This window comes from Osmia lignaria, chromosome 9 (genome assembly GCF_051020975.1).
Source record: "Osmia lignaria lignaria isolate PbOS001 chromosome 9, iyOsmLign1, whole genome shotgun sequence".
NCBI classification, from domain to species: Eukaryota; Metazoa; Arthropoda; class Insecta; order Hymenoptera; family Megachilidae; genus Osmia; species Osmia lignaria.
The window spans coordinates 11,922,860-11,949,363 of record NC_135040.1 but is presented as its reverse complement, the minus strand read 5'-3'; the positions used below and the strand labels follow the sequence as shown (position 1 = coordinate 11,949,363).

The 26,504-nt window shown below is 34.5% G+C and overlaps 2 protein-coding genes and 1 long non-coding RNA gene across 4 annotated transcripts in view; 2 read left to right on the top strand and 1 right to left on the bottom strand.

Annotated features, from left to right (window-relative positions):
• The window catches only part of LOC117609298 (dipeptidase 1), an 88,806-nt gene that overhangs the window by 33,314 nt on the left and 28,988 nt on the right, over positions 1-26,504 (bottom strand). The window lies entirely within an intron of this gene.
• On the top strand, positions 582-6,962 carry LOC117609291 (uncharacterized). Its single transcript, XM_034335444.2, has 5 exons — positions 582-1,059; positions 4,102-4,303; positions 5,445-5,552; positions 5,835-6,193; positions 6,586-6,962. The coding sequence occupies exons 1-5, from the start codon at positions 729-731 to the stop codon at positions 6,960-6,962; spliced, it is 1,377 nt and encodes a 458-aa protein (XP_034191335.2). The 5' UTR covers positions 582-728.
• Positions 20,728-22,446, top strand: LOC117609340 (uncharacterized). The gene is made up of 3 exons (XR_004582574.2): positions 20,728-20,864; positions 21,879-22,038; positions 22,097-22,446. It is a non-coding gene; the product is annotated as an uncharacterized LOC117609340 (long non-coding RNA).

Genomic DNA, 26,504 nt, shown 5'->3' with positions numbered 1-26,504 from the left:
TCTGGCTTGGGCCGATCGTAACCGGTATGCAACGTTATTCATGGTAATTAAATGGCTCCCCGTTATTACCGTTTTCTGCTTCAACGCGGGTGTCCTGTTCGCCGTTCTAAACAACCACAATTTTCAGAATTTACGGGACACCGTTGGGAACCAGGGATACGACACTCCCAACCGGGGGGAACGATTAAAAAACTCTTTCGCTGAAACAGGAGACTGTGAAATAAGATAGGACGAATTCTTAGGTGTTTTATGAAGGGACGTTTAAACTGTTCAGATTTTCAGATAACTTGTAATAAATGGAAGAAGGAATTTGTAAAAGATATAGTGGAGATATTAATCTTTGATTACATGATTTTATATTAATAAAATAAAATTGTAAAATTCTAAAAGAATGTAGTAGTAGAAAACTTCTGATAAACAGAAAAAAGAATTTGTAGAATTTTGTTTAATTTTGAAATGGAATACAGCATTTGAAACGTCAACTCTACTTTAAAAAATTAAAAAGCGAAAAAGCATTCGAGAAATTCGTATTTCGGAATGAAAATTCTATCGTCAGGCTTTTGTTACTTGCCAATGCAAGATGAAATGTTAACCTAAACGATGTGAAAAGAATAGAGGAAGATTTCTTTTGCTTTAAATTATTCGAGTGAAACATTCGTCATTGTAATCTTTGTGTAAATTGAAAAATTTTAGAATCAGTTCATAGTTAACGATAGGAAATATAAAAAATGATCAGATGGAGTCCCAGTGTAGACAGAAAGTCCCCGAGATTCTCCTTAACATTGTCAAAATTGACCCTCTTTCCACCGTTTGTACATAAAAATGATGAATCATTTTTTGAAACGACAAAGGAAAAGCCAAAGAAAACCCGTCGTGATCGCCGCCCACCCACTAAAAAGGAAACAATTTCCTTGGGTGATAATATTTCTACGTGTAAGAGTCATCTGGCAGAATCTTCCGCGAAAAATGACCCAGCAGAGTATGTTTTGTGCAAAGATGATTGCGGATGGAAGACAATGACGTGCAAAGAGCTTCATGATACAATTGAGGAGGAAACAAGTGCGTGTTTTATAAATATATATCCAGAGTGAATTTTATATTATTCTTTCTTATAATCTCTTTAATCTTTTAACTCTTTGAGGACGATAAATCCATATACAAAATTAAATATGGCTCACATTCATTTTGGGGAAGGACCGATATTGACATGTACCATATATGTTATGATTCTACTCATTAAACAGAGTCGATTGACACAACTCTCGACATTTGACGAATAGATTATGAATTGTATAACTTTTATATCGATATCGATCCTTCCTCAAAGTGAATATCTACCTTAATTATAATGATTTAAAAATTCATATACACTATTGATAAATGCTTTCTTGGCACAAATAAAAATTGTAAATACAGACATTAGAAATTTACGATGTCTGTTTTGAAGCAAGAAAATGTTAAATAATTTAGAATAAGAAAATAATGCTGAATGTAAAATTAAATTTTACTTTTATAAAAATAATTTTAACCAGTGACTAACACTACAAATTTATTTTTGTCAAATAATTAAAAAACAAGATTATAAAATAATTTAAAATAATTTGAAATAGGAATTTAGAATATTTATTAAGAAATTGAATTGTTAATATTTTTAATATTTTATATTATAGTACGTTGCACTATATATGGCTATTTCCACTGTGACAGTTAATGTGATAAGCATTGTGATATGTTTTATAATTTCCTAGTAACTATAAACTGGAAGGAGTAATCCGTATTATCAAGATCCTCTTATAGTTAATATTGTTTGAAGCACTGATATTGTGTGCTTTAATATTGAAAGTACTTTCCTTCTGAATACAGCTTAAACTTGAAAGCCGTAAACAGTATTAACCATTTCATTACTAAGGGTGACTTACTATAGTAACTCGGTTCAAATTCAGAGATAATTAATACAGAAAAGAAGACCTTCCTATATTCTAAAATATCTATAAAATTTAGAAAATAGGAATGGAAACGAATTTAAAATTAAATTTAAATAAAAAATTATCACATACCAGGATATTCGATGAAATGGTAGCTGGGGTGATGCTGAACAACTTTTTCCTTCACCTGAATTATTAATTAAAAACACTGACCAATCAGAGCGCACATAGCACGCAGGCTGAATCACAGGAGTGTTGGCTACGAGAAGCGCTCTCGACCGCGGTCGCGAACAAACTACTCGTCGCGTCGGTTCGCAGCCGACACTGCCGAGGCTGCGCCTGCGTCTTATGCGCGCTCTAATTGGTCAGCGTTTTTAATTAATAAATCAAAAACTGTGCCTTAACGAGCATTTTGGTGAAGGAAGAAGTTGTTCAGCATCACTCCAGCTACAATTTTCCCAAAGGATGTCCAACCCCGCCCAACACCCTCCAAGGAAATCGAAGGTGTTACATATGCATATATACGTATGTAACTCTGCCAGTGAATATACTAAGGTAGAGTAACTGCAGAAATATAGCCTAATTTTATATTTCAATATACTTTAATATTTTAAAATTGAGAAATTATTGAAATTAAGAATTTCCTAAATAATAACTTGATTGAATATATGAGTTAATATACAATAAATATAAAATTGAAATTATTAAATGACCTATAACTTATAAATTGACAGGGATGTATAGACATATAAATATGTCTTCCACGGTCAAAGGTCTGTCACTGAGTCGATTATTGAGCCCAAAAGCCATGGTATTTATTTCATACGGTTCACGTGTCATGAATCGTCATCCGTTGATGTAACCATCGATCACATTTCATACGAGTTTTTTGGCCAGTCGATACGTACGACGATCACTCGATCGCCAGGGAGTTGAACGGGTTCGATTCGAACGTTTTGTTGAAACGCGATGATCCGTACATCGATCCATAAACGGAACTTCCATCGATAGTCGTTACTATGCACGAGTTTCGTTTCGATATCACACCAATATCTAACCATTTATTTCTTTTTTATAACCGTTTCGGTTTTTTTTTTTTTTTTTTTTTTCACGATTCGTCGCGAATCTGTGAAATTTTTATCATCGAATCGAGGTGAGAAGAACGATTATTGTTGTTGGATGTTAGGTTTAGAAACAAAATTATTATTGTAACATCAAATAAAGGTTTCAAATAGCATTTTAAATAATATAAAGATGTATAATTATTTCTAATCTAAATGTCAAAAGAATAGATTTTGAAAATATTTTTAATTTTTATTTTAAATACTATTTTACCCAGGAAATATATAAATTCAAACAAGATTTGATGACATAAAAGTATCTCAAAATAGCACTCATGGCATATCAATTTAAAGCTTACAGTTTCACATAAATGGCTACATAAAAGTTTCATTAATATTTCTGATACAAAGTGATTGGTTGCAATTTACAGCAAACAATGAACAATGTAGAGGCAAAGGTGTAGCATGTTACAAAGGGTGGTCAATATTGATTTTCGAGATACAGAGGTCATTAAGATTGACGTCCACGACCACAGGTCATCGGGGTTCCACTATTCGAGGACCGTCATTATGGATTTTGAGATTGGTTCCTATGGACCGCCATTGATTTCAGCAACTCGACAGTTATTAAGATTGACATTTGTGATCGAGCTCGTCAATATAGATTTCCATATTTCCATGTTTCAGAATTCACTGCTGAGACTGATGTCTACCAGTTCAAAGTTTTCTAATTCCTTTTAATATTCCAAAGTAATATTTTTGCAATAAATCCAAATTTTCGAAAATATATTAAAATTCTATTCTAAGACTTCAATAGCTAAAATTATAAAAAGAATTTTTAATGGTTGATGTAAAATCTTATCAAAGAGAAAATTCTTCATTACTCGTCTTTTAATAACGCAGCATTCAGTGATCCTCTTAGAAATGTCCTTTGTACCTGAGCGACGCCGAGATTTTCCGCTCAAGCTCACAATGCGGCACGATTTCAATTGTTTATCCATTGTTTATGTGTGGCAAAGTGATGCCAGCGTGTTTTTCTTGCCGTTGAAAACGGATTGCATCGTCGAGGTTCAATCGTCGCTGTGTACCCGCACAGCTTTCATTTTCGCTTTCAGAGAAATTTACGCGTGTCATTTTCGACATTCCTCACGAGGATCAGGAAGAAGAAGAGGAGTACGAGTTTGAGGATGAAACGGACCCTGACGAGGAAAAGGATGAAATGGGGTCGTGGGAGTTGGGTGAATGCGAAAGTTTTTCATCCCTTAGCGATAACGAAGAAGAACCGAACACCACAGATCCGTGCATGTCCCATGAATTGTAAGTATACATGGTAAAGCAAAAACCTCAACCTGTATACAATTAGATAAAATGGTGTTTAAATCAAATAATGACCCCATGATATCACTCGTTGGCGTAATCCCACTGTAGTTTCCTCAAAAATGTGGAATGCCCCCCTCATTATTTTAAAATTTTAATATCTTAATGTTCTATAATTCTAATATTCTAATGCTTTAATTTTCTATAACTCTAATATTCTATAATTCTATTATTCTACAATTCTAATATTCTATAATTCTGATATTCTATAATTCTAATATCCTATATCCTAAAATTTTTTCAATTTCTATCAAATAACCAGCTATAAAAAAACCCATTAGAAAATGCATAAAATAACGTTTACTAGGATTTGTCTTTAAAGGATAACGTTGGGAGATTTTCTCTATTCATCAGACTTCTTCACCAATTTCCGTCGAATCAGTAGAAATAGAAGCACCGATGTTTACTAATACCTTCCCTCTCTCGGAAGATTTTCTTTACCGACTAGCCAAGACGTAGCAACATCACGGCTATTTCACGACCAATTTCCGTCGGATCACCAGCTACCAAAAAGGCCAGCAAACACAACGAAAGGGTCAAAGCCGCACCACTTTCCGTACGATCAGTTTGGTGTAATTGAACGAAACCATCGCAGTTACATTTCCCGCAATTTCCGGCCAGTCGTCACCTACCAAAAGGTCTAACAAACCCCTCAGGATGGTTACCGTGATCTTTTCAAACTGGCTGGCTGACGTAAATGAACGGAAGCCACACGTTGATGATTCTCGTTTAACGACCGTCTCCTCTATTCGTGCTTTTCGTTTCGCTATACAACATGGAAAAGCTCGTTTCATGCGAGTAAATGATGCCGGATCCCTGGTAAATGAGTGGGATACTCCTTTCCGTTCAATTGTTCGGTTTTAGCTTTTGAAATTAATATTTATTTACGAGGGAAGTTATTCGGATATTGGATTAATTAAAAAAAAAAAAAAAAAAAAAAAAAATACAGAATGGAAGTTATAACACTCCGACTTCTAATAATTGAAATAAGTAGCAATTAAAATTTTTATAAATTTGCATTTCTTTTCTTCCAAATAAAATGGCAATAATTTCACCTTTTAATTATTCGTTTGTTTTTTAGGTACCTTCCATACTATAAGATACAAAGACCAAGATATTTTGAATCCACAAACACCGAGTCAGGAAATATTATCATTCGTTTGCCTAGAAGACCTCGATCTCCCGTTAGGTCTGTAATTTTACTTATTATTCAATTAAATAATTAACAATTATCCCAACACTGATTTTCAGATACCTATTTATTAAAATATTCCTTGCGTTCTATTATACTACAATTATAAATTAATCACTCAACCTTGATAACTAATTTATTCATTTCTCATTAACCTCCCTACAAAAGTCATGGAGAATCAATCTTTCAAGTACCCCAAAATCCCAGAATCCGAAAGTTTCATTCGCAATATCGCTGACGAAACTGTTCTATCTTTTTGTAATGGATTTGAAATCGCAGACAAATTCTACCGGACAAGTTTGAACTGAAAAACGCTTACATGGAATGGGACCGGAAACGACGGGTCTCGGAGAGGAGAAAATACTTGGAGGAATCGAAAGAGCGCATTTCATATTCGATCGGACGTTTATCCATGGCACCAATCGACGAACGTACTCTGATCAGCTCTATGGTTCTTCAAATGGTTTGCGAACAGGTCACATTGACCCTGATGGATGTGGAGATTGATGTTGACGTTCAAACTTTCGTTAATATCGCTGCTGTCTGGGCATTGTCCGAGTTGGACATTTTTGATTATGGCGGGTTATTGGATGAGAGATATACTCAACCAGAAAACGCGAGGTTTTTCAATTGGAAACGTAAGCTTTTCACTGGCTGTCAGCCTCGTTCTATTATTAATATTTTCATTGCCACTTTAAAATACCAAATTAACTCTTCGCCGACACGGTTTGTTAAGTTCTAGGTGAAATTCTCATTTCTCAGAATTTGCTCTCCTGTTTTTATTTTTATTACAAGAGGTTTAAAAATTTCACTTAAATATCACTTGTAAGTTAAATTAAAAATTTTAATAAATATCTCACAATTTTGTCAGATATTTTTAAAACCTAGAACAATATAAAATCAGACCCGGAAATATAAGATCTATTCAGCCTGCCATGTTAATGAAAAAGGATATTATCACCGGAGGGTTAAGACAAACAAGTTTTTAATGATGTAATAAAATTAACCTTTCTTGACTGATTTTGTGTAGAACAAGATATTATCGATGTAATGGGAACTGGAGGGATGCGGAAGATCTTGATGGGAGCTTATAGACCACCGTTCAATCGCAACCTCTTCACGAATTTTCATCGTCGTTTACCTTGGCCTTCTGTGAGCCCGTCGCACGCACGAGGATACCCTAAGTTCTACCCGAATGTTCGTGAACGGATCGATGAGAAAACGAAAGGAAGCGAGGAAGCACCGTCCAAACTGACCCATGTGCCTAATTTGACTTGCTTCCATCTTAGAGAAGTTTTGGATAAATCTTACGTGGCGTATAGAAGAAAATCGAAATCCTTCTTCCTCAGATTCTTTTCTACTGAAGAGAAGAGTGATTTGTTTATACAGTTATTGAGTTTGATGTAATGGATCGATGAAATATATTTTCTATTTTTGTTGCTTATATATTATTGCAATTTAGTTCTATTTTTCTACTTTTTCAATTTTCTATTTTTCTAATTTTCTGTATTTAAAATTTCTATGAAATAGAAAACTGAGCGAAAATTTAAAAAATTAATTAATCAAAATAATTAATAACAATTTTCCTCGGGTCAAAATACGGTCCGAAATATAATTTCATACAACTGGTTCGTTTCATCTGCAGGAATCTAACGAATTATCGTTCGAAAGAAAGAAATTTTCTTCTTGCTGAGTATATCGTCGGATCGATCGGTCGGGCTATCGCGCGGAAGATTTAGCCGCTCGTTGTTTTTGGCTCCTTCTATTTCCTGTTCTTCCATTTTCCGGGCATTCGTCTTTGCTGCCGAAGCCACGTTTGTTGTTCGTGAAAATAACACAGAAACGTGGGGGCGCGGGAATAAGGCAAGTCAGTGGAATCGAATTCCGGGACAAACTTCCTTTTTCGGCTCGACTCGCTTTAAATCGTCCCCGAGCGGCTTCCACCTATTTTCCCAGTGTAAAAACCGTCCTTTGAGGCGGCCAGAAAAATCATCGTTACTTTATCGGCTCGTCTAATCGGCCGTAGCCGATCAATCGACCGGAAGCTATTGTAAAACACCCCGGTTAAGTGTTTTCAAGACAATTTTCGGAGATCATTAAAAATCTGGTATTGCAAAAATTATCCAAATAATTCTATGGAAAATTTATATAAATTATAACAATATTTCAAGCAAAAGTATCAAATATTGAGTAATATTTTTTCTAGAGAAAAATTTGATTTATTAAATAATACTATCTTATTGTTAGTTCAGTCTTTATTCGAAGTCTAGAATTATCGACTACACTGTTCGAAACATTTAATTTCATTTAAAAAATTCGCGAACATATGTTCGTGAAATCGATATATCGAGTGAGCAGATGGAGAAATAGACAAATGGTCTAGAAATACGAGAATAAAATTGAGACGATGATTCCGAACACGAAGGACTATTTGTCAATCAGTCTAACTATCGATCCTGCACGCTACCGAGTCGAGGGTTCTCCACGTGATCTATTTCATCTTTTATCTCTTTGAAAAAGAGAAAAAATTCTCTTTCCCTTTGTTTCTCATTTTGTATGACTAATAAATGGCATATCCTTTAATACTTTTTTATGTAAATAAAATATTCCAAAGAATCTATTTGTGTAAAAAAGCTATGCAGTTTCATTCAGAACAAAAGTGCAATTGCACTTCTTTTAGTCTTATGCATTTTTCCTACCATAAAAATACGCCTGCTATTTGGAAGATCCATTATATATACAGAACCTTCCATTTTGAAAAAAATAATTTCTATGATTTAGAAAGAATCAACGAAGACGTTTATAAATAATGAAGAAAAGGTTATGAGAAAGGAGGAAGGATCGAGACACCTGTGAGCGTCCTTTGCACCGATAGATCCTGACGTAATTTCACCGCTGAATCAGCAACTGCTGCGGCTGAGCGGTTCGTGAAGTGGAAAGTCCATTAACCGACATCCTGTTGCCCCTTTTTTTTTCACTGCTCGCCTCTTCCATCGTCTACAACCTCCATTACGATAATACCGAGTCCTTGTAGTTCGACCTCGCGCCAGAGAAGATTAGGGACAACCCTTGGGTAATAGAATGCTTCTGGGAGAGCTTTTCGCGCGGTTCTCTATCAAACATCGCCGATACTCGAGATATTGAAAATTGAAAGGCTCTTCAAGAAGAAACGACTCCCACCTTAACGCGTTAATTCCAGACGATCCGTTTTACGAATTCTTTTAAAGGAATTTACTCCTAATAAGACTTGGACGTAAAGTCAGATACAATTTTATGACATAAAAGTTTCTCAAAATAGCACAAAATAAAGCTTAAAGATTGACGAAAATAATTATATAAGCGCCCCGTTAATGTGATTAATAGAAAATAATTAATTTCCAGTTAGAGCAAGCCTTGATTAATTTTGCTACGTATGAAGTTTAATACAATTTGATGACATAAAATTTTCGTAAGGTAGTACTTATAACACATTAATTTAGAACTTAAAGATTATTAAAAATGACTATATAAACTTCTCGTTAATATTTTTAGTATGAAATCATTGATTACAGATTGCAACGTACATCTAATTTGACAACATAGTAGGTCTTTTATTATAACTTGTAATTAGCCATTTTGTAACAACAAAGAGTTTATGTAACTCTTTGATATAATATAAATGCTATAAATGCTATAGCATTTGAGATACTTCTGTCATAAAATTACATCTCACATCAGTTGGTATGCAACAACCTGATGTAATAACTTCTGTTGAGATATAATCATAACCTGTACATTGAAATTTCTGGGCAATTAAATGCCACAGTAATCCAAGGATTGCAATGTTTGGTATTTCAACGACTGTATTCCAGAAATTCTTGGTAATATACAGAGTTGATTGACTATAATCAACACAACCGAGCTATGCAAATTCTCCATAAACTGGCCGATTTCCAGGATGAATAAACTTGAGAAATAAGCGTTTAATTAAAAGAACCTCTGTACTCCTAGAAACTACAATATGTATCTTCATTAAAAATTCCTTTATCATACACCATTTTAAAAAAAAAATAAATTATAAAACAAGTAATATAGTTTCATATTATTTTTCAAATTACACGACAGAGCTTGATTATTCGTCTATTTTAAAAAGAACGAATTTTCTGCAGTAGATGAATGAACCTCCATGCTCGAGTGATTAAACACGACTAAAGTGTCAAGACAGTGACAAACCTGCCTCTATTATTCGAAACTGGATGCTAACCGAGTAGCGTGCATCGATCGTCCTCGGTAACAGGATTGATGGGTTAGATCCTTTACGGTTCGACTGAGGTGTTCCGGGACAGCAAGTAAATTCAAGGGCAACACCATCGAAACTGTTTCTCTCTCATAGTTAGAAACTTTCAAATGGACAATTTTTCAATTTCACTAGAATTTCCCTGGTACCTGCTGTGCCAAGCATTTTCCGACGCTTCCATTAACTGTTTAAAAGCTCGTCGTCCATTGTAGTCAGTTCAGAACCGAAACACGGTTATCAAGTAATAATTAATGGCTGTAGCTGATATAATGAATTATTCTTGCACAAAAGATAATTTTAAACTTCATTAAACTTAACACTTTCGACACGACACATAAATTCTGGCATATAAAATTGTTTCAAAACTGTCATCCTCAATTTTGTTAAGGACTCAGATCTTTCTGTTCGTTTTGACAAAATCAAATTCTTCGAACCTCAAACCATACAGGAATAGTTTGATAAATATTCATAGCTGGATGATCGTCTCCCTGGTCGTTGTAAAATAACGGGGTCAAAGTTGAACGACACACAGCCACAGATTGAACCCTTTGATGGCAATCACGGTGGCTGACAGCGGGTCATTTAGCCCTTGAAGCAACGGAAGTCGATCGAATTGACAGGCTGTCTAGCAGTCCGTTGGAGGATTTTCTATCGCTAAAACTTGGCGGCCAACGTCAAAGGAACTCGACTAATATCGAGTGCAGGAGAGAAGGTGAATTTCTAGGTTACTGGCTTGGATCCAGTTTAAAATGCAAAGAACCAAGTGGTTCGTAGTAATCGGACATAAGAGCTTCGGGATATTTGATTGGAAGAAAGGGGTGAGTTGGACGAGTAAGTAGGAGAATTAGATTATGCTCGAATCGTGTGGGGGATGAAAGTGGGTTGCGTGAAAGGCGATCCTTCTTTCGGTGAACATTCAAGTTTCAATTTCTAATTTAAAGAATGCAACATTGACTTATAACACCGAGTCACATTCTATTTTACAATTTTAATTATAATTTGCACAGACAAAGGATTGCTGAATGACAAGTATGTGTGATATTTCAATTTTTTTATATTTCTTTTGAATAGTCAATTATCACTGATGCAACTCTCGAAAAAATCATAAGGAAAGGGGTTAACTTCTAATTCTCAAAAATATTTAAAAAATAAAGGCGATTCTTCATAATATTTTTTCCGAATTTGATACACGCATTTCAGCGATTTATCCGTGATACTAAAACTCAAACTCATGATTTGCTAATCAGCTTTCTACATCGTTTCGATAACAGGGATCAGCTGTTTACCCGTGGAATAATCGAGCTCTATTAGGCGAGTAGCCGGTTGCATCCCGAGATTCAACGGTGTATGCTTTCACGGTAACGTGTTACATTTTAATCCCGTATTACCAGCCAGACTGTACATCATAATCTCGGACCGAGCAGGTCCGGCTAAATGCGTTGCACGTGTAATGGCGATGACTTCGTGGCTCGTCCGTTAACGCGCCTCGTAACTGGAACTAACTGTCGTAAAGCCAAGGTTGCTACTTAATTCCCTTCACGACCAGATCCTTCCTTTCACGCGATCGAAGATACGAATATTCCTGATCTTTAATAAATATGTATTGACTGATTCGAAAATAATTTAAACAAATTTTGATACTTCTTAAAAAACATGTGACATCTCAATATAGTTAAAAATATTCAAAGACTTAGAACAGCTGTAGTAACGATATTCAAGTTACAGGATTTCTAAATCACAGAGCTGTGAAAACGAGTAAATCTACTACCTTCCAAACGAAGTAACAAATTGTAAGGCGGCCAACTCTCTAGAAACAAAAGCGGAGATGGCTTGGTCCCTTGGAATCACAATAAACCTCGGTTTAGAAACTCGAAACCAAAGGAGCAGCGCACTAGGAAACATGAGGTGTACTGTGTTCTCGTTTAAAAACTAGAAACTCGATCATCCTAAATTTTGGTTCAACATGTCGCAAACATAGGTCGGCAAGTTTGGAAAGTCGATCCAATTTCCAGCCAACGAATCTCCTTTTCTATCCCCGTTGATTCCAAGTTCACGCTCTTATCTTAAACTTATCATTCCAGCGAAGAGAATCCGGTAAAGTTTAATGCACACCAAGATATACACGAAGAAGGAGGAAGCAACAGATTCCAGCTCACCCGATAACCACATAGCCGTTCTTCTTTCTTTAGAAAAGTCCTCGACGATTCAACAACGACCACCTCGTTCCCCTATCAGGGCTCCGCGGAGATACCTAGTGTTCCGTTATGAAACGTCATCAGTTTGCCCATCCATTATACTAATGACACTCATTGTTAGCAAAACATTCTAATGGACACTTGGGATCATTAGAATTCCTCAATCGTGTCGGTTATATAATTATTTATTAACTCTTGATGCGTTTAGTACCGCGATGAAGACGTTAAAAATTTTGTCAAATGGCATTTCTATTTCTAGCAAATCTTGTCTATTATTTTCCATTTTCTATTACATGAGGATTTTTAATTAGGTAATTAAGATTTTTTATAAAATGGATGAGTTTGTTACTATGATGAGGACGTTGAAAATTTTGTTAGATAACATTTCTAATTTTAGCAAATCTCGTCTATTATTTTCTATTATTTATTAAAAGAATTTTTTATAATATGGACGATACACTTTCTATCTATGAATTCTAACACCTGTAAATTTCAAAATGACAACTAAATCTCCTGTCACTTCATCCTTGACGTTCACGATCCCTCAGAATCCCCCTCACACGAAGATTTGCATAGAAAACAACGAGAAATAATGCTAGGAACATCGGCGGCGCAGTTTCAAGGCGGGAAGAAAAGAACAATGTCCTTTCTCTCGTTAGACGCGAATCGCCCGCGCGATGTCCAGGGGTCGGAGATGGTGTCTGCTGCATTTTTCTCATTACTTCCGAGCCTTCGTGGAGCAACACGGATCTGCAACGGCGAGGGGTGTTTCGAGCTTGTATCACGATTCACGGTAGCCTGAATACGCTGGCGAGAGGTCGCGTATCGATTTTGAGATTCCTTTCGAGCAACAACGTGATGCTGCACCAACCGGGTCAAAATGAATTGACGAGAAACGTTGAGACGTTTGCTTAATGGACGAGTTAATGATGGACGTTAGATAATATCCTTTACAAAATTATCAAACCATTCAATCGAAGTATTAAATTGTAATGTGTGAATTGAATGGTGAGTTTTGAAATGTAGAAATTATAAAATTATTTCATGACATAAAAGTATTTCAAAATATTGGTTATGGTATATAAATTTCAAGCTTAAAGCTTATTAAAAATGATTACACAAACCCTTTGTTAATATTCTGAATATAAAATGATGGGTTGTGGATTGCAACAAACAATGACTGATTTTGAAATGTCCAAAGTTCGATCAACTGATCAATCAAAATCTACAGAATTTTCAACAATTTTTAATTTCAAAAGCGTGTTTATCATTTTATCACGATATCACCAAAGGGTTCAGCTTGTCAGGGGATGATTAAAGAAGAGCGTACTTCAAACGTATTTAGGGAGTGAAGTATAAAGAAGGTTCGCTGTTGTTTCTTACGACCTTCGTAATTCTTTCATTATTACCATTGCTCTTGGCGCTTATGAGAGCTTGAAAAATTCGCTCGCTATGTGCTATGGCCAGCCATAATCACCTAATTAATCACTATGAGTAAGCGGTTATGAAAACAGCTAGTTGTTTGAACGAAAGAGAAATGAAAAATTTAATATACTTCTGAGAATCCACAGAATTCAAATTGTTTGTCGTAGTATATTAAATCCTGTCTACCGTGTTAACGTTTCATCTTTGCCTATGAATTCAACGTCGACCGTAAATAAAAGAATTTTCAATTTATACCAGAATCCACTGCCTTCATCCTTCACCCTTAACCCCTCAAGCAATTTCCACCTTTTCCCTCTAATTTTGTCCGTCCCTTCTGACAGATCTTAGCCACGAGATTCACGACACCTTTTTTCACCTAGTTTTACGATGCTCGATGAAACGAATGATCCATAATATTTTCCCACGGTTGTTTCGACCTTTACGGTCAAACTCGTGGCGACGACATCCGGACGCAAGAAATACGATGGAAGATAATCGACGAGGAAGAAATACACCACCACCGTGTAGACACACTATCGTCACTCCTGTTTCCCGTGTTTTATGGATGTTCTTACGATTTTGTCACCATTAACCAGCACAATTTTCTTCTGTCCCTAGCTTGTTCGGATGATAACGTTTCGGTTTTGTTCGGAAAAGTTTCTGTGGAAATAGAGGGTAGAGGGTTGTGTTCTTGTTATGTTCAGAGGAATATTGAGGTAGGGAATGGAAGAAACCAAGACCACCCAAAAATATGGACTATACCGTTTTAAAAGTTTTAATCTTCAAATTTCCAAATTTCTAAGTTTCTAATATTCTATAATTCTAATATTCTGAGATTCTAATATTCTGAGATTCTAATATTCTGAGATTCTAATATTCTGAGATTCTAATATTCTGAGATTCTAATATTCTGAGATTCTAATATTCTGAGATTCTAATATTCTGAGATTCTAATATTCTGAGATTCTAATATTCTGAGATTCTAATATTCTGAGATTCTAATATTCTGAGATTCTAATATTCTGAGATTCTAATATTCTAATATTCTAAAATTCTAATATTCTGAAATTGTAATATAATATTCTAATATTCTAATATTTCTAACATTCTAATGTTCAAACGTTCTAACATTTTCAAAATTCATAAAGATTTATTTAAATCATCCTGAAAGCTTCCGTTATTATTCTTCAGTCGAAATTATTAATTTGTACGATGTAAATCGCCTGGGACAAAGATAAATCATAGTTATATAGCAGGTATCGCGATATGAATGATTGGAATCGGTTGCAGAACCTTTCTCATTCCCGGGAGATCAGTCAAGAATTTCTCTTCCGATTCACGATCGTTTCTATCACGAAACACTAGACCTTTTTCATCGATGATACGAGATTTTTCATCGGTGTGCCACGTTTAAAAGCACTTTGCATCGGGCAATGTAAAAGGTGGCGATGAGTTATAGGGCACCTTCAATTTCGTTCGCGTTACTTTAAGGAACGCGTCCTCTCTTCTTTCTTCTTTCCTCTATTTACGTTGCCGACTATGAAATATTGCTTCTGTCTCCGTGGCGAAAAGAATACCCGTTTCCAACGCGAAATAAAAACCAGTCTCCTTGAGAAAACCAACATCCAGGCTGTTGAAACTGTCGTAAGAATTCTTTTCTTTTTTTTCTCCTACCTCCTTTCGAGTTTTCAAAGTTTGCTGATCCGACGGAGTTGCTGAGAACACAGCGAATCCGAAGGAACATTGAATCAGGATGAAATACAAGAAAGTTGTTCAAGAGATTTTGAATATTTTACTCCAGATATAGTGTTGTAGATGATCAGAAATGCAAATTGGATAGAGAGAAATAAATAAAAGAAGAAATAGATAAATATTACTTTGAATTGCATTAATATTTATTATACTAATAATGCAAGATAGGAAATTGAAAATTTAAAATCTGATATTTGAAAATGATTAATTATTATCATTAGTAATTTCAAATAATCATTATAGCAAAAATTTAAAGTGATTCAATATGAATTTTAAAAATACATTTGTTATTTAAAAAATGAGATTCGTTCAATTGTTTTGGGTTCACTATCTGAAGATTTACAGTTTCAAGTTTCAAGCGTCGACAATGTCTGATCACAAGAGCTGTCTGGAGACCCTGAAAAGGGTTCTACCGGTGAATATTGCAACGACCATTAAGAAGGGACCGTAGCCCTGCGCTTGTGTTTGTTAATTTTTCAGAAGCCTTGCCCACCACGAACCTTTGCATATTTATCCCACATGTATAGCGCTACCCTTCAACGAGCACTCGTTTCGGTCACCTTTTATTGACCACCAAACTTCGTATATCCCTCCTGATATGGGTGAAACGCGTCACGTGTTTTCCTTTGGTTTATTCATATACGAAGCTAAGGGATTTTGTCATTCTGGTTGATATTTTATAATAAAAATGAATAAATTTTTAAAAAGGATCTAAAGCAATTAGAGGGTTCATAAGTGCCTTGAATTTAATATAAAAATATATTTTTCTAGAAAACAAATATTAGAAATTAGAGATTGGAATTTAGAAATTAAATTAGGATTAAAAAATTAAATTAGAAACCAAATATTAATAAAATATAAAAACTGTAAAATATATAAAAATTCTGAAAATTTACTGTGAAATGTCAACGAGATAAAACATTCAACGTTGGCTGATTTTTCAAACACTGTCGTCGGTAGCAAACAAGGTATAAAATAAAGATAAAATAGTGAACGTGCCGGAAGGGGACACCGTAAGATCTCCGGTAGGAATCATGAGCGGTGCCAAGGAAATGAATTACACAGACGGTAACCAAGAAGCAAGAGGGTTGGGGGGTACAAACGAACAGAAACGACTCCCTTGGGGAACTCGAAGGGAGAAGAAGTTCGTTCTTCCCTTCTGGAACCGAGATCCTCACTCTGTATCGTGCAACAGGAGATTAGAGCCGGAGAATTCTGAGAAAAGTATGTACTTCCTATATATCTGACCTGTTCTTCCTGCGGGAACGACGTCTCTCGGCTGATTTTACGCGTACGTTTCACGAAAGTATGACAAAAGTTCACTTTACACGAGCTGTGTTGTCGCAAAGCAGAATTAAAGTTAAGTAATTAATTGTTTACAACAGGTAATTATTTTTCGTCGAAATATTATACCGTCTGATTACTTCGTTTCATATTTAATGAAAGTTATAACGACTTTTCTGTTATCTCGATTTCATTTGAATAAATTAACTTGTCTGATGTTATTAGTCTCCGGGCGACTTACTGATAAGATAAGGTAAATTAACTTATACCCTACAAAATAAAGAATAAAATAAAATGTACGTTTGTGAAAGTATAATTCTTTGGAAAAAGTTTAGTATATTAAAATTCTGAATACAAATTATCTAATGATAGAAAAGATGACACACCATTTTATAATATTTACACAGTTAATATTTTAATTAAAGGGGTATATCCTGAAGCTTAAAATGAAAAAATCTAAAGTTGAAATTCAAGAAAAAAGTAAATAAAAGAAATTATATGAATCAGAAGAAATCATTAGTTTAATTTATACAGGACAATTCATATCTAATAAAATTCCGATTAATAAAATAAATTTAACATCAAAAGTTCTGTCAATTTTGAGGCAATTCCTCTATTCTTTTTAGAAAAAATTCGATCTGAAAATTTAGTAATCAAAGTCAATCCGATAACGTGTAACTTTCATTCTCACGTAGCAAGCTGGAATTTAATTACGCGCACTTGCACCCCTTGCGCCTAGTTCAAGCTTCGGCCTGTTTAAATAATCAATATTGACGTAATAACGTGGAAACGTCGATATCCGTTCTCCAGCAACCGGGAAACGGAAGATTTCCACCAGGGTATCCGTGCGCAACACCGTTGAATAATAAAACGGATATCGTGGAAACGTTCGAAGCGAACAAAAAGAGTCGAGAAGAATGTTACTCTTCTTCTAACTCCAAACATTTTCTTACCCCAATTCTCCAGCCTCGTCAATATTTACCCTCAACGAATAATTTTCCTCCTCTTATCCACAGAAAGCTAGGGAAATGTTAATCATCGAAGCGTGTAATATTCGTATTAAAGTAATTTTGATTTTCTGAATTTTTTCAATTTTTCATTTTCCACTTTGTGTTTTTGCTTTTTTCAAATTTGTGAATATGCACCGTCAGATTTGAAAGGAAAGTACTAGGACCAAAAATAATTAATCTTATAATCAATCGTCTGAAAATGTAAAAAAGGTGAAGAGAAAAAGCAAATTAATATAATTTAATATATTGTATGAAAAACGTTCAAAAATAAATAAAATAAGATCTTATGAATTTTTACTGAAAGTGGCAACAAATAGTGCACCGTCAAAATTAATACAGCTTGCCCAATCTAGCCCTAGAGTTTTAGTAGTAGAAGTAAATCGCAACTTATAATTAAGATTTCAGTAGTATAGGTCAACGCAGGATCAGACTATCGAAACCAGAATGAATCAGAAGGATAATTTCCAAAGTAATTTTATTATTTATAACAAAATTGAACTATTACTTTTATAATATTTTATTAATTCTATTATCCAAAATTTCAAGTACTTAATACAAATATTTCTAATTAGATAAACGAAAGAATTTCTAATACACGATGGAACAGCAGTGAACGTGTTAAAATTTTGCGAATTTCTTTAGAAATCCACAAAAATATTGAAAACCAATCACGATACATTCTGCTGCATAATAAAACAACTCCGTTCGAGTACACTTTATCTTGTACCAATACACACGAAGCCTCTTTCAGAATCGGAAAAGGAGTAGGATCAAGGAGAAACGCGGCAACAATTCAAATCGCTATTGAATTCGAAAAGCTGCAGAACCCTGGCCAGAGATTGAAGCAATATTTTTCTTGAACACGTGCCGGAGAAACAGAATAAGAAAAGAAGAGAAATTGTGGACGAGGCTGGGTTCCAGCATATGGCTGGATAAGCGACGCCGACGTAATAACGTCTAGACGAGTTCTAGGGCTTTGATAAAAGGGTTCGATGTAAAAATTAATCCTATCTCTATTTTTTTTATCAATATTCTCTATGCCGTTGGCTTCTTTGTCTAAAAGGTCTTGTCTAACGAACGCTCGTGAATCACACGCGTCGCTAAAGTCTAGAATTATTAAATTCCAGAGCCGGCCTCTGTCTGAAGAAATTAAAACCGGAGTATGCCGCTTTCGTGTGAAAATGAGGAATCACCTGGAATTCTAACAATGTTCTTTTGATACAGATTTGCCTGGCTATGAATGATTAAATTTTGTTTACAGGCTTTTACGTGAGAAATCTTTGTTAAAAGTGTAAATGCTCTGTTTGGAATAATAAATGAAACTTTATGTTATGAAAAATTCCTAATTTTTATAATGATGATACACATCTGGGAGTTGTTGAATATAAGCTCTAGGACATTTTCTGTTTCTGTCAAGTACTTGGCGCCTGTAAAGGGCTACTGGATTACTTGCTGACATTTTCCAATTGCTCATTTTGCGGCCCTGGTAATCCCTGTTGGCGACAGGGCTTTTTGCCGCGTCGCCTCAGCTCACGGCACACGATTACCACCCTTTATCGTCTTCGGGGTTAACGATACGTGATACAAGATCAAACATCGATAATGGACACCCCGTTTCTGACAGCGTAAACCGAGATACGTTTATCTCCATGGACGATCAGTTGACGAGTTCTGCTATGTATCGTGTTAAACCGGAAGTTAAACCGATTTGTGTTAACACGCTGCTTGCCAACGACTTCGTCAGTGACGATCACTGCGGTTAACGATGAACGCTGAGTCAATGTTGATTCAGACTGAATGATTTGAATAAAATTAGGCATAGTTTGGAATAATATAAAGTGGAAAATTGAAAGTTTGAAAATAAAATCACTACAGCAAATACCACTAATTATCAATTGCATATTAATCCACTAATAATTTTTCATACTATTATCATGTCTACAAGGATTTTTCAATGATTTGTTTCGAGCTTCTGAACGAGACAAAAAAAAGGTAAAGAACGAGTAGAAGCGAATTTTTGAAGTACAATTAAAACTCCCTCTACTCGAAACTTTTCACACAGACAGCCTTTCATTTTAATTTCGCTAATAGGCCTGGGAACGATTAATCCGAGATATCGTTACTTTATACTCTCTCTGCGTTTCATCCAGGAGCCTTTCAAATTGGATTCTCAAAGGGTATGATTGAATTCTCCTTGTTGCGTTTCATACTTTAATCAAATTTAAGAAGATTATAAAAAGGTACGGTAACAAACTCCTGGAAAATGATCGTAGTAAAAGTAGCAAAGAGAATAAATTGAGAGTAAATTATTACTCGACTCTGCTAGAGAATTTCTGACTATATGTCGACTTATACTACTGAAATTCTAGATAGAAGCTTATTTTCTTGTCTTCTGCAGACTAATAGCCCTATAAATTAAGTAGATATTTTTTTCATTAAAAAAATTAAAAATTAAAAAAAGAGAAGTCATAATAACTGCAGTTATTAAAATGGTTCTGGTGGAGAAGGTCTGATTATACATTGACTTATACTACTGAAATTCTGAAAGGACTTGTTAGGTAAATAGTAATATATTTTTGCTACTATAACAATTTTACCCCTTTCATAGATTTTCGTAGAAGAGGACTACAAGAAGAAAAGAAAACAATCTATTTTGTTTACAAAATTCAGCACAATATAAAAAAGAAAATTTACATTTTCTCAATGCTAAAAGGAAATTTATCGCACCCCGTATTGCGGAATAAAAATGAAAATTGCCAGGATTATTTCCCAAGGTATTTATTAGGCTACAAAATAAGAATCATAGTGTCCCGTCCCCTCGTTTCACGTGGCAACATTTCTCGCGATAAAGCCGCAACGACTATGGCGTCGCTTTTGACCCGCCGCCACCGAAAGCTAGAACGTAGCTGAACAATAAAAATAACCGTAACCGTATCGTGGCACTTGTGCGTGAATTTATTACGCGGACGTGTACGTGGCACACGCCTCGTCTCGAAACTTCGTGCACATTAGATTACGTCAACGAAGAGTAGAAGGATAATTCGACGACGTCTTAAGCCACGAAGGGAACGAGAACCACCGTCTATAACTTCCCGGTCCGAAACTTCCGGACTGAATTCGACAAACAATGAACTTCCTAACACGTGAACTTTGCATCGCTTGCGTTCTACACGAACATCTCGATGACAATTCACGCAGCTAGGCGCTCTGATAGGTTAACAGCTAACTGATTAATCTCGTTTCAACGTCGAGTTTGCCTCCAATGGAAATCTCGTGGGAAAAACTGGCGTATTCAATGGGAATTGTTGGAGCACATATCAGAATCACATTCCATATTATTCAAGAAATTTTAAGCTTCATTTAAATGGTATTTTACATAATTATTATTTATTTATTTATTTTAATTAAAGTCGCATCGACAGCGAGGGTCATTAGCGACTTAGCCTGAAAAGGCCTACAATGTTGGTGGTACATAATAACATAAATGAATAGTGATTAACATAATATAAATATAAATATGTATAACATATTACATATAATGAACATAAGGTTCATTAATTCGGTGATTGACGTGAAAATATTATTTTTAGTAGTCTATCATAAACTGTTAAGAATTTAAACTATATTTTTTTTCTTGTTGAATTAATTCAATGCAATATTAAAGGAATAAAAAAGATATCTTGTTTCGTTGCCAGGAAAATCCAATGAAATTTAATTAAATTTCTATAGAAATACCTGTTTGTTATGCATTAAAACTTGACAAATATATCTGTATTGTTACAGTTGTTCAAACATATCGAAACTCGATACACCTTTTTAATATATTCTCTAACGTGATTTCGTGGAAAAAAGTCATCAATAAATATCTACTGCTATGTTTGCAATGAAGTATACGCGGAGTTACACAGACCAGAAATCAATTGAATTGATTTGTTTTATTTTTGAAATTTTCCAATAAATTTGTGTTATACGAACTTCTATCCATTTTCGATGGAAAATAATTAATCAGTTTAACGTAATCCTTTCATATAATTTTTTATTTATTCTGGCTGGTTAAATAATAAAATTGGAATTTCATATAATTAATAATGAACCAGCTTAATTACCCGAAATTTAATAAATTTCATATAATTAATAACGAACCATCTTAATTATCCGAAATCTAATAAATTCTATGAGAATGTCAAACTCACGAATATAATATTATCTTTATTAAAATCTTCCAAATCCTCCTTCAAACTATGTCTCAGATTACATGCAGCTAGGATACCTTACAAATAATTAACCGTATCAATAACCTGGGAGATAATCCTAGTAATTTCCGGCTAATTGATACCAGACACAAAATTGTCGACGTTAATGCACAGTCATAATATTTCAGGCTCGTTAAACGTGATAATGCATGTCGTTCCCTCAAATTCTTGACAATAATTTCGAACTTCGCACGGGCTCGATACTCGTATTTACGGATCATATTTAATACACTCGAGAGCCTCTACCAATTCGATGCGATATCGTCATCTACTCTGGGAACATGTAAAGTCGGTGAATAAATTTAATACACATACACGAGTCGAGTATCTTTTGATGAATTTTTAGGTCGTTCAAATTCGAACGGGATGCTTCTTAATGCGAATAAGCTCTCGAGACTTTATTGGATACCTTGATTCTTAATCCTTTGGCTTATCACGCCGAGTCACGGGTGTGTCATAAATTATGGGTCAAATACGAGAAGCGAGGACTTATATTTAAGGTAATTTTATCGAGGTCGAGATAAAATTCAGGATTTATGAAGAATTTTATACTATTATTATATAAATTTGAAATTCAAAGTTTTAACCCTCTCATGGGGGAGAATATATATTTCTGATGAGTAGTGAGTGAGATTCATCGTTAAAGTGCAAAGGGTTAAAATATATTAACAGAAAGGAGGATTAAACTTTGCTGAATCGCACAGGCTGGTAATTTTATACACTTCAAAACAGTAATTTAGACCGCACGTGTTTAAATTAATTTTGAACGCACTACGTCTTTATGATTGTGTCGAGAGATATAATTCTTGTTATAATCACTTGAGCGTTACGTCTGACCGTATACGATCCTGTTTCACTTGCTCACCGCGCAAGCAGAGATTACAACACCTTATATATTACGTTCATTTCTTGGAGGTTCATTACTACGTATTTTATCGCAAATTAAAATTATTCGCGTTCAAATAAAACATTGATACGAATAATCAACGTTAATCTACAGAGTACCAGGACACATCAAAATATGAATAATTAAAACACTATCGGTTAAAATTAATAATATTAATTCAAAACATGGAGGGAAACATGTGTAAAATATAAATTCACTAAATAATACAAAAATAATTGTTTCCGTGTTCAATATTAAACAATCAATAATGAAACTGTTTCGCGCGCGCGCGTATGTGTGTGTGTGTCAGAAAATGTCAAAGTCCTGACGTTGACAGAAATATCGTCCAATTTCAACCGAAGCAGGAACAAATAAAAATATACGGACATATATTTTTTACGGTATTTCGTACGAAACTACGTGCATCGTTTTAATGATCGTGACAATTTTAACAGTCCACTGCTGGTACCGTTTTCATATTTTTGTTCGTGAATCTCGTCCAATGGTACGATAAACGAGTTGTCTCAGTACGATACAGTTATATGCATATGTATATTAACAAAATCTTGATTACCGTGTGCCAATTACGTGTTTATACACGAAGAATATGCTTCGCCAAATTAAAGCTTGTGATTTTGAGATAGAAAGAGAAAGAGGTATCAACCGTGACTTAAAATTATGAAATATATAATAAGAATGTGTGAAATATAATTAGATGGTTAACACGTCGACTGCCACAGTGAAAATGGGCAATTGTTGTGGGACTTGTTGAAACTCAAATTACTAAGAATAGGAATACTTAATTTTCAAATTTCAAGTTTCAAGCTTTCTATTTGTTGTTTTATATTATTTGTACAATAGCAATATTATTTAAAATAATGTTCTTCTATTATTTTCATAGGTATTCAACGTGTTAAATTTTACAGTGAAAGATTTTTATGTATCAGAAAAATATATTACAAAATTAAATTGAAATTATTGATCCGCTATTTGAGAGTTAATTGAATTATCCTTTCAGTTCCTATTAATTTCCTCATTATAGTTCTCTATAATAATTCTCTGCCCATTCCTCAGCGGTCCTGTTCAAGCTTGATACACTCAGGAACCTAATATCGTTACAATACCCCAGCAACATCCTCAATCGATGTGCAATTCAATATCTTATCAATGGATAGCAAAGCAGATGTATCCTGTTCGAGCATACAAATATGCTCCTTTGAATTATTCGAGGTAACATTATTAATCCAACGAAAGTTTGGCTGCTTTGAAGAGGTCTTTGAAGCCACGCTCCTGCTCGTAAAACTTTTATTAAAGACCCGAGACGATCATTTCCTTCTTATCAGAAGACTAAAGAGCCTGGATAAGGATTCGAAGAACGATCAAAGGGCAACCTAAATTTTGCATACGATCAAGAGCTTACAAGGATGAAAAACAATTCTTGCTTAATTGTAATTTTTAAGGAATTTATATTTAATAGAGTTTAGAAGATTTCAATTTTTTAACGTAGGTCTACCTTCTTTTTTTGAATTGGTCGATAAGAGAAGACCAGTTGTGGAATTTATAATTAAAATTTAAAATTAAGTACAGAAAATTTTAAATTGCTATGAAAATTAAATTATGAAATTTCTAGTGAAACAAAAGTTTCAAGTCTCGACCATTTTTCTTTCTCTTCCAAGTCGATCAATCCACTTTTTAAATCTCTTGTCAGAAATTAATACTTTCCGTGGTCGTTCGTTGGAGGGTAAACAGTCATCGTTACTTTGAGCAAAGAATTTTTCATTAGCCTGAACCGGGAACGCTTTTGCCGTAGCTATACCGAGCCGGATGAGAAAGTAAATAACCAGCGAACCGTTACTTCCGGCATGGCTCGTAAAGAAACTCGCTAACTATTTAATTCCATTCTTTCGCGAGCCCTGTTAAATTTTCATACGCGACGTCACGTACAGGAGTAGGGGGATCCTTGCCGGCTGCATAAACGAGTTTCATAAAGGAACAGCTCTGAGAAATTGCGAAACATTACGGAGTCTCTTTCGCAGAGACCTTGTCATGGCTGTCGCATCTTTTTTCAAGCTGCTTCTTTCGCCACCGACAACCCCTCTATTCCTTCCAAATGGATTCCAGTTCAAGCGGAATTCGTTACGAATAGATGATCAATTTTTTTTTAAATCGATATTACAAAAATGAGGACCATTTATTGCAAAATTACACAAATTAAAAATTACTAACCAAAAAGTTCTAAATTAGACAATTAATTAAATTTGTCTACCAAGAAAATTCTTATGTATCAACTGTTAGAGTGAAAATAATTTGAAATCTGAAAATAGTGTTCTTGTTCTTTAGAAATTAATTTTGCCAATGTTCACCCAACTTTCTTGTACGAAATGGATATAACGTGTTTGTTCGTCGAATAATTGTTTAGCATAGCCGAGTACGTAGAGGACAGGGAATTGCGCGTGAATAAAGTTGAAAAAGTTCTCATCGCCAGCTCGGAGTAAAAGGAGAAGAAAGCACTCGAATCTCACACCTGTGCGCTCCATTGAAAATTCTCTCTTCCAACTTTTTGATCGTAGTCATTTCTATAGCTACTACAGCCCCGAGACACGCTATGAAAACGGCTCTTTCGAGACGCAACATTTGCTTATGCAAACTATCCGCATCGTATCCTACATCCAATTCCAATTTTCTTCTGTGATGTTATTCGACAATTACATCATAATCGTACAAATATCAATAAAGATAAACTTGTCACATTATTTTTTCAATTATACAACCAGAGTTTGATTCTCTATCTTGAAGTATATAAAATAAAAAATTATAAATAAGCTGAGAAAAACATGATATTCATAAGCATTTTCTATCATTTTATTTCTTATTCCCAATTTTCAATTTTTGATATAATATAATTCAGAAACTTTATTAATGAGTTATTCACAGAAAATTACTATTTGCACTAATTAATAAAGTAAATGAGAAATTTTTCAATATCGAGCAAAGTGCAACGAATAATAAAATACTGTTAAATAAATCTTCTACATTTTATCTCCGTAGCAGAACGAGAACGACCCAACATTAGTGCGAGAATTGATAGCATTAGAAGTGGAGGTATCGAGCGGATGTTTTTCAAAGAAAAGCATTCTAGTCTTTTTGTTTTCCCTCATAATTATGCGGGTACTGGGAGGTGTGGCAATGGGTAGCAATAAGCCCAAAGGAATAACTCTTAGCCGAGCTAACAAACGGAATACAGAAAACTGGGACGCGCTTGTACCTCGTTCAAATATTCATTCTTCTTCGGTGCCACGCGGTCAAGACTGACTTCTATTCTCGAAAATAATTTATATTCCACTTGAAGCATGTTCGCCGACAGAAATTTAACGAACCGAAAATTATATCCGCGGTCTCTTTTAGGACAAACCTGAGAAAAATAGGGGTTGGACCGGTTTAAGAATTACTCGCCGTTCTTTTCATCTTTTGTTCCTAATTCACTGTCAAAATCTGTTGATTCCATTAATCTTGTGAAAAAACAAGATTTAAATTTAACAATTCAACAGGTTTCTATTTGATTGTTTTAAGAGAATTATTACAACGAATATTTGTAGATTAAAAGATTATGCGCTTTTAAGAAGTTACTGAAAAATATGAGTTTTTTTAGTAAAAGAGTTCGAGTGCATGATTCTTTGAAATTGCCTCTTGAAAATTTTATTGTTATAAAGTTTTATACGAGCTGCCGTTAATGAAAAGGATAAGGGCTTGCTAGAGATGAAAGTTGTTAACAAATTTTTATTCGTGAAAGGAGATTGTGATTTAAACTTTGATAAGATTCGGTGAAAGGATAAAAAATATCATCTAAAATTGATAAAAATGATTAAAT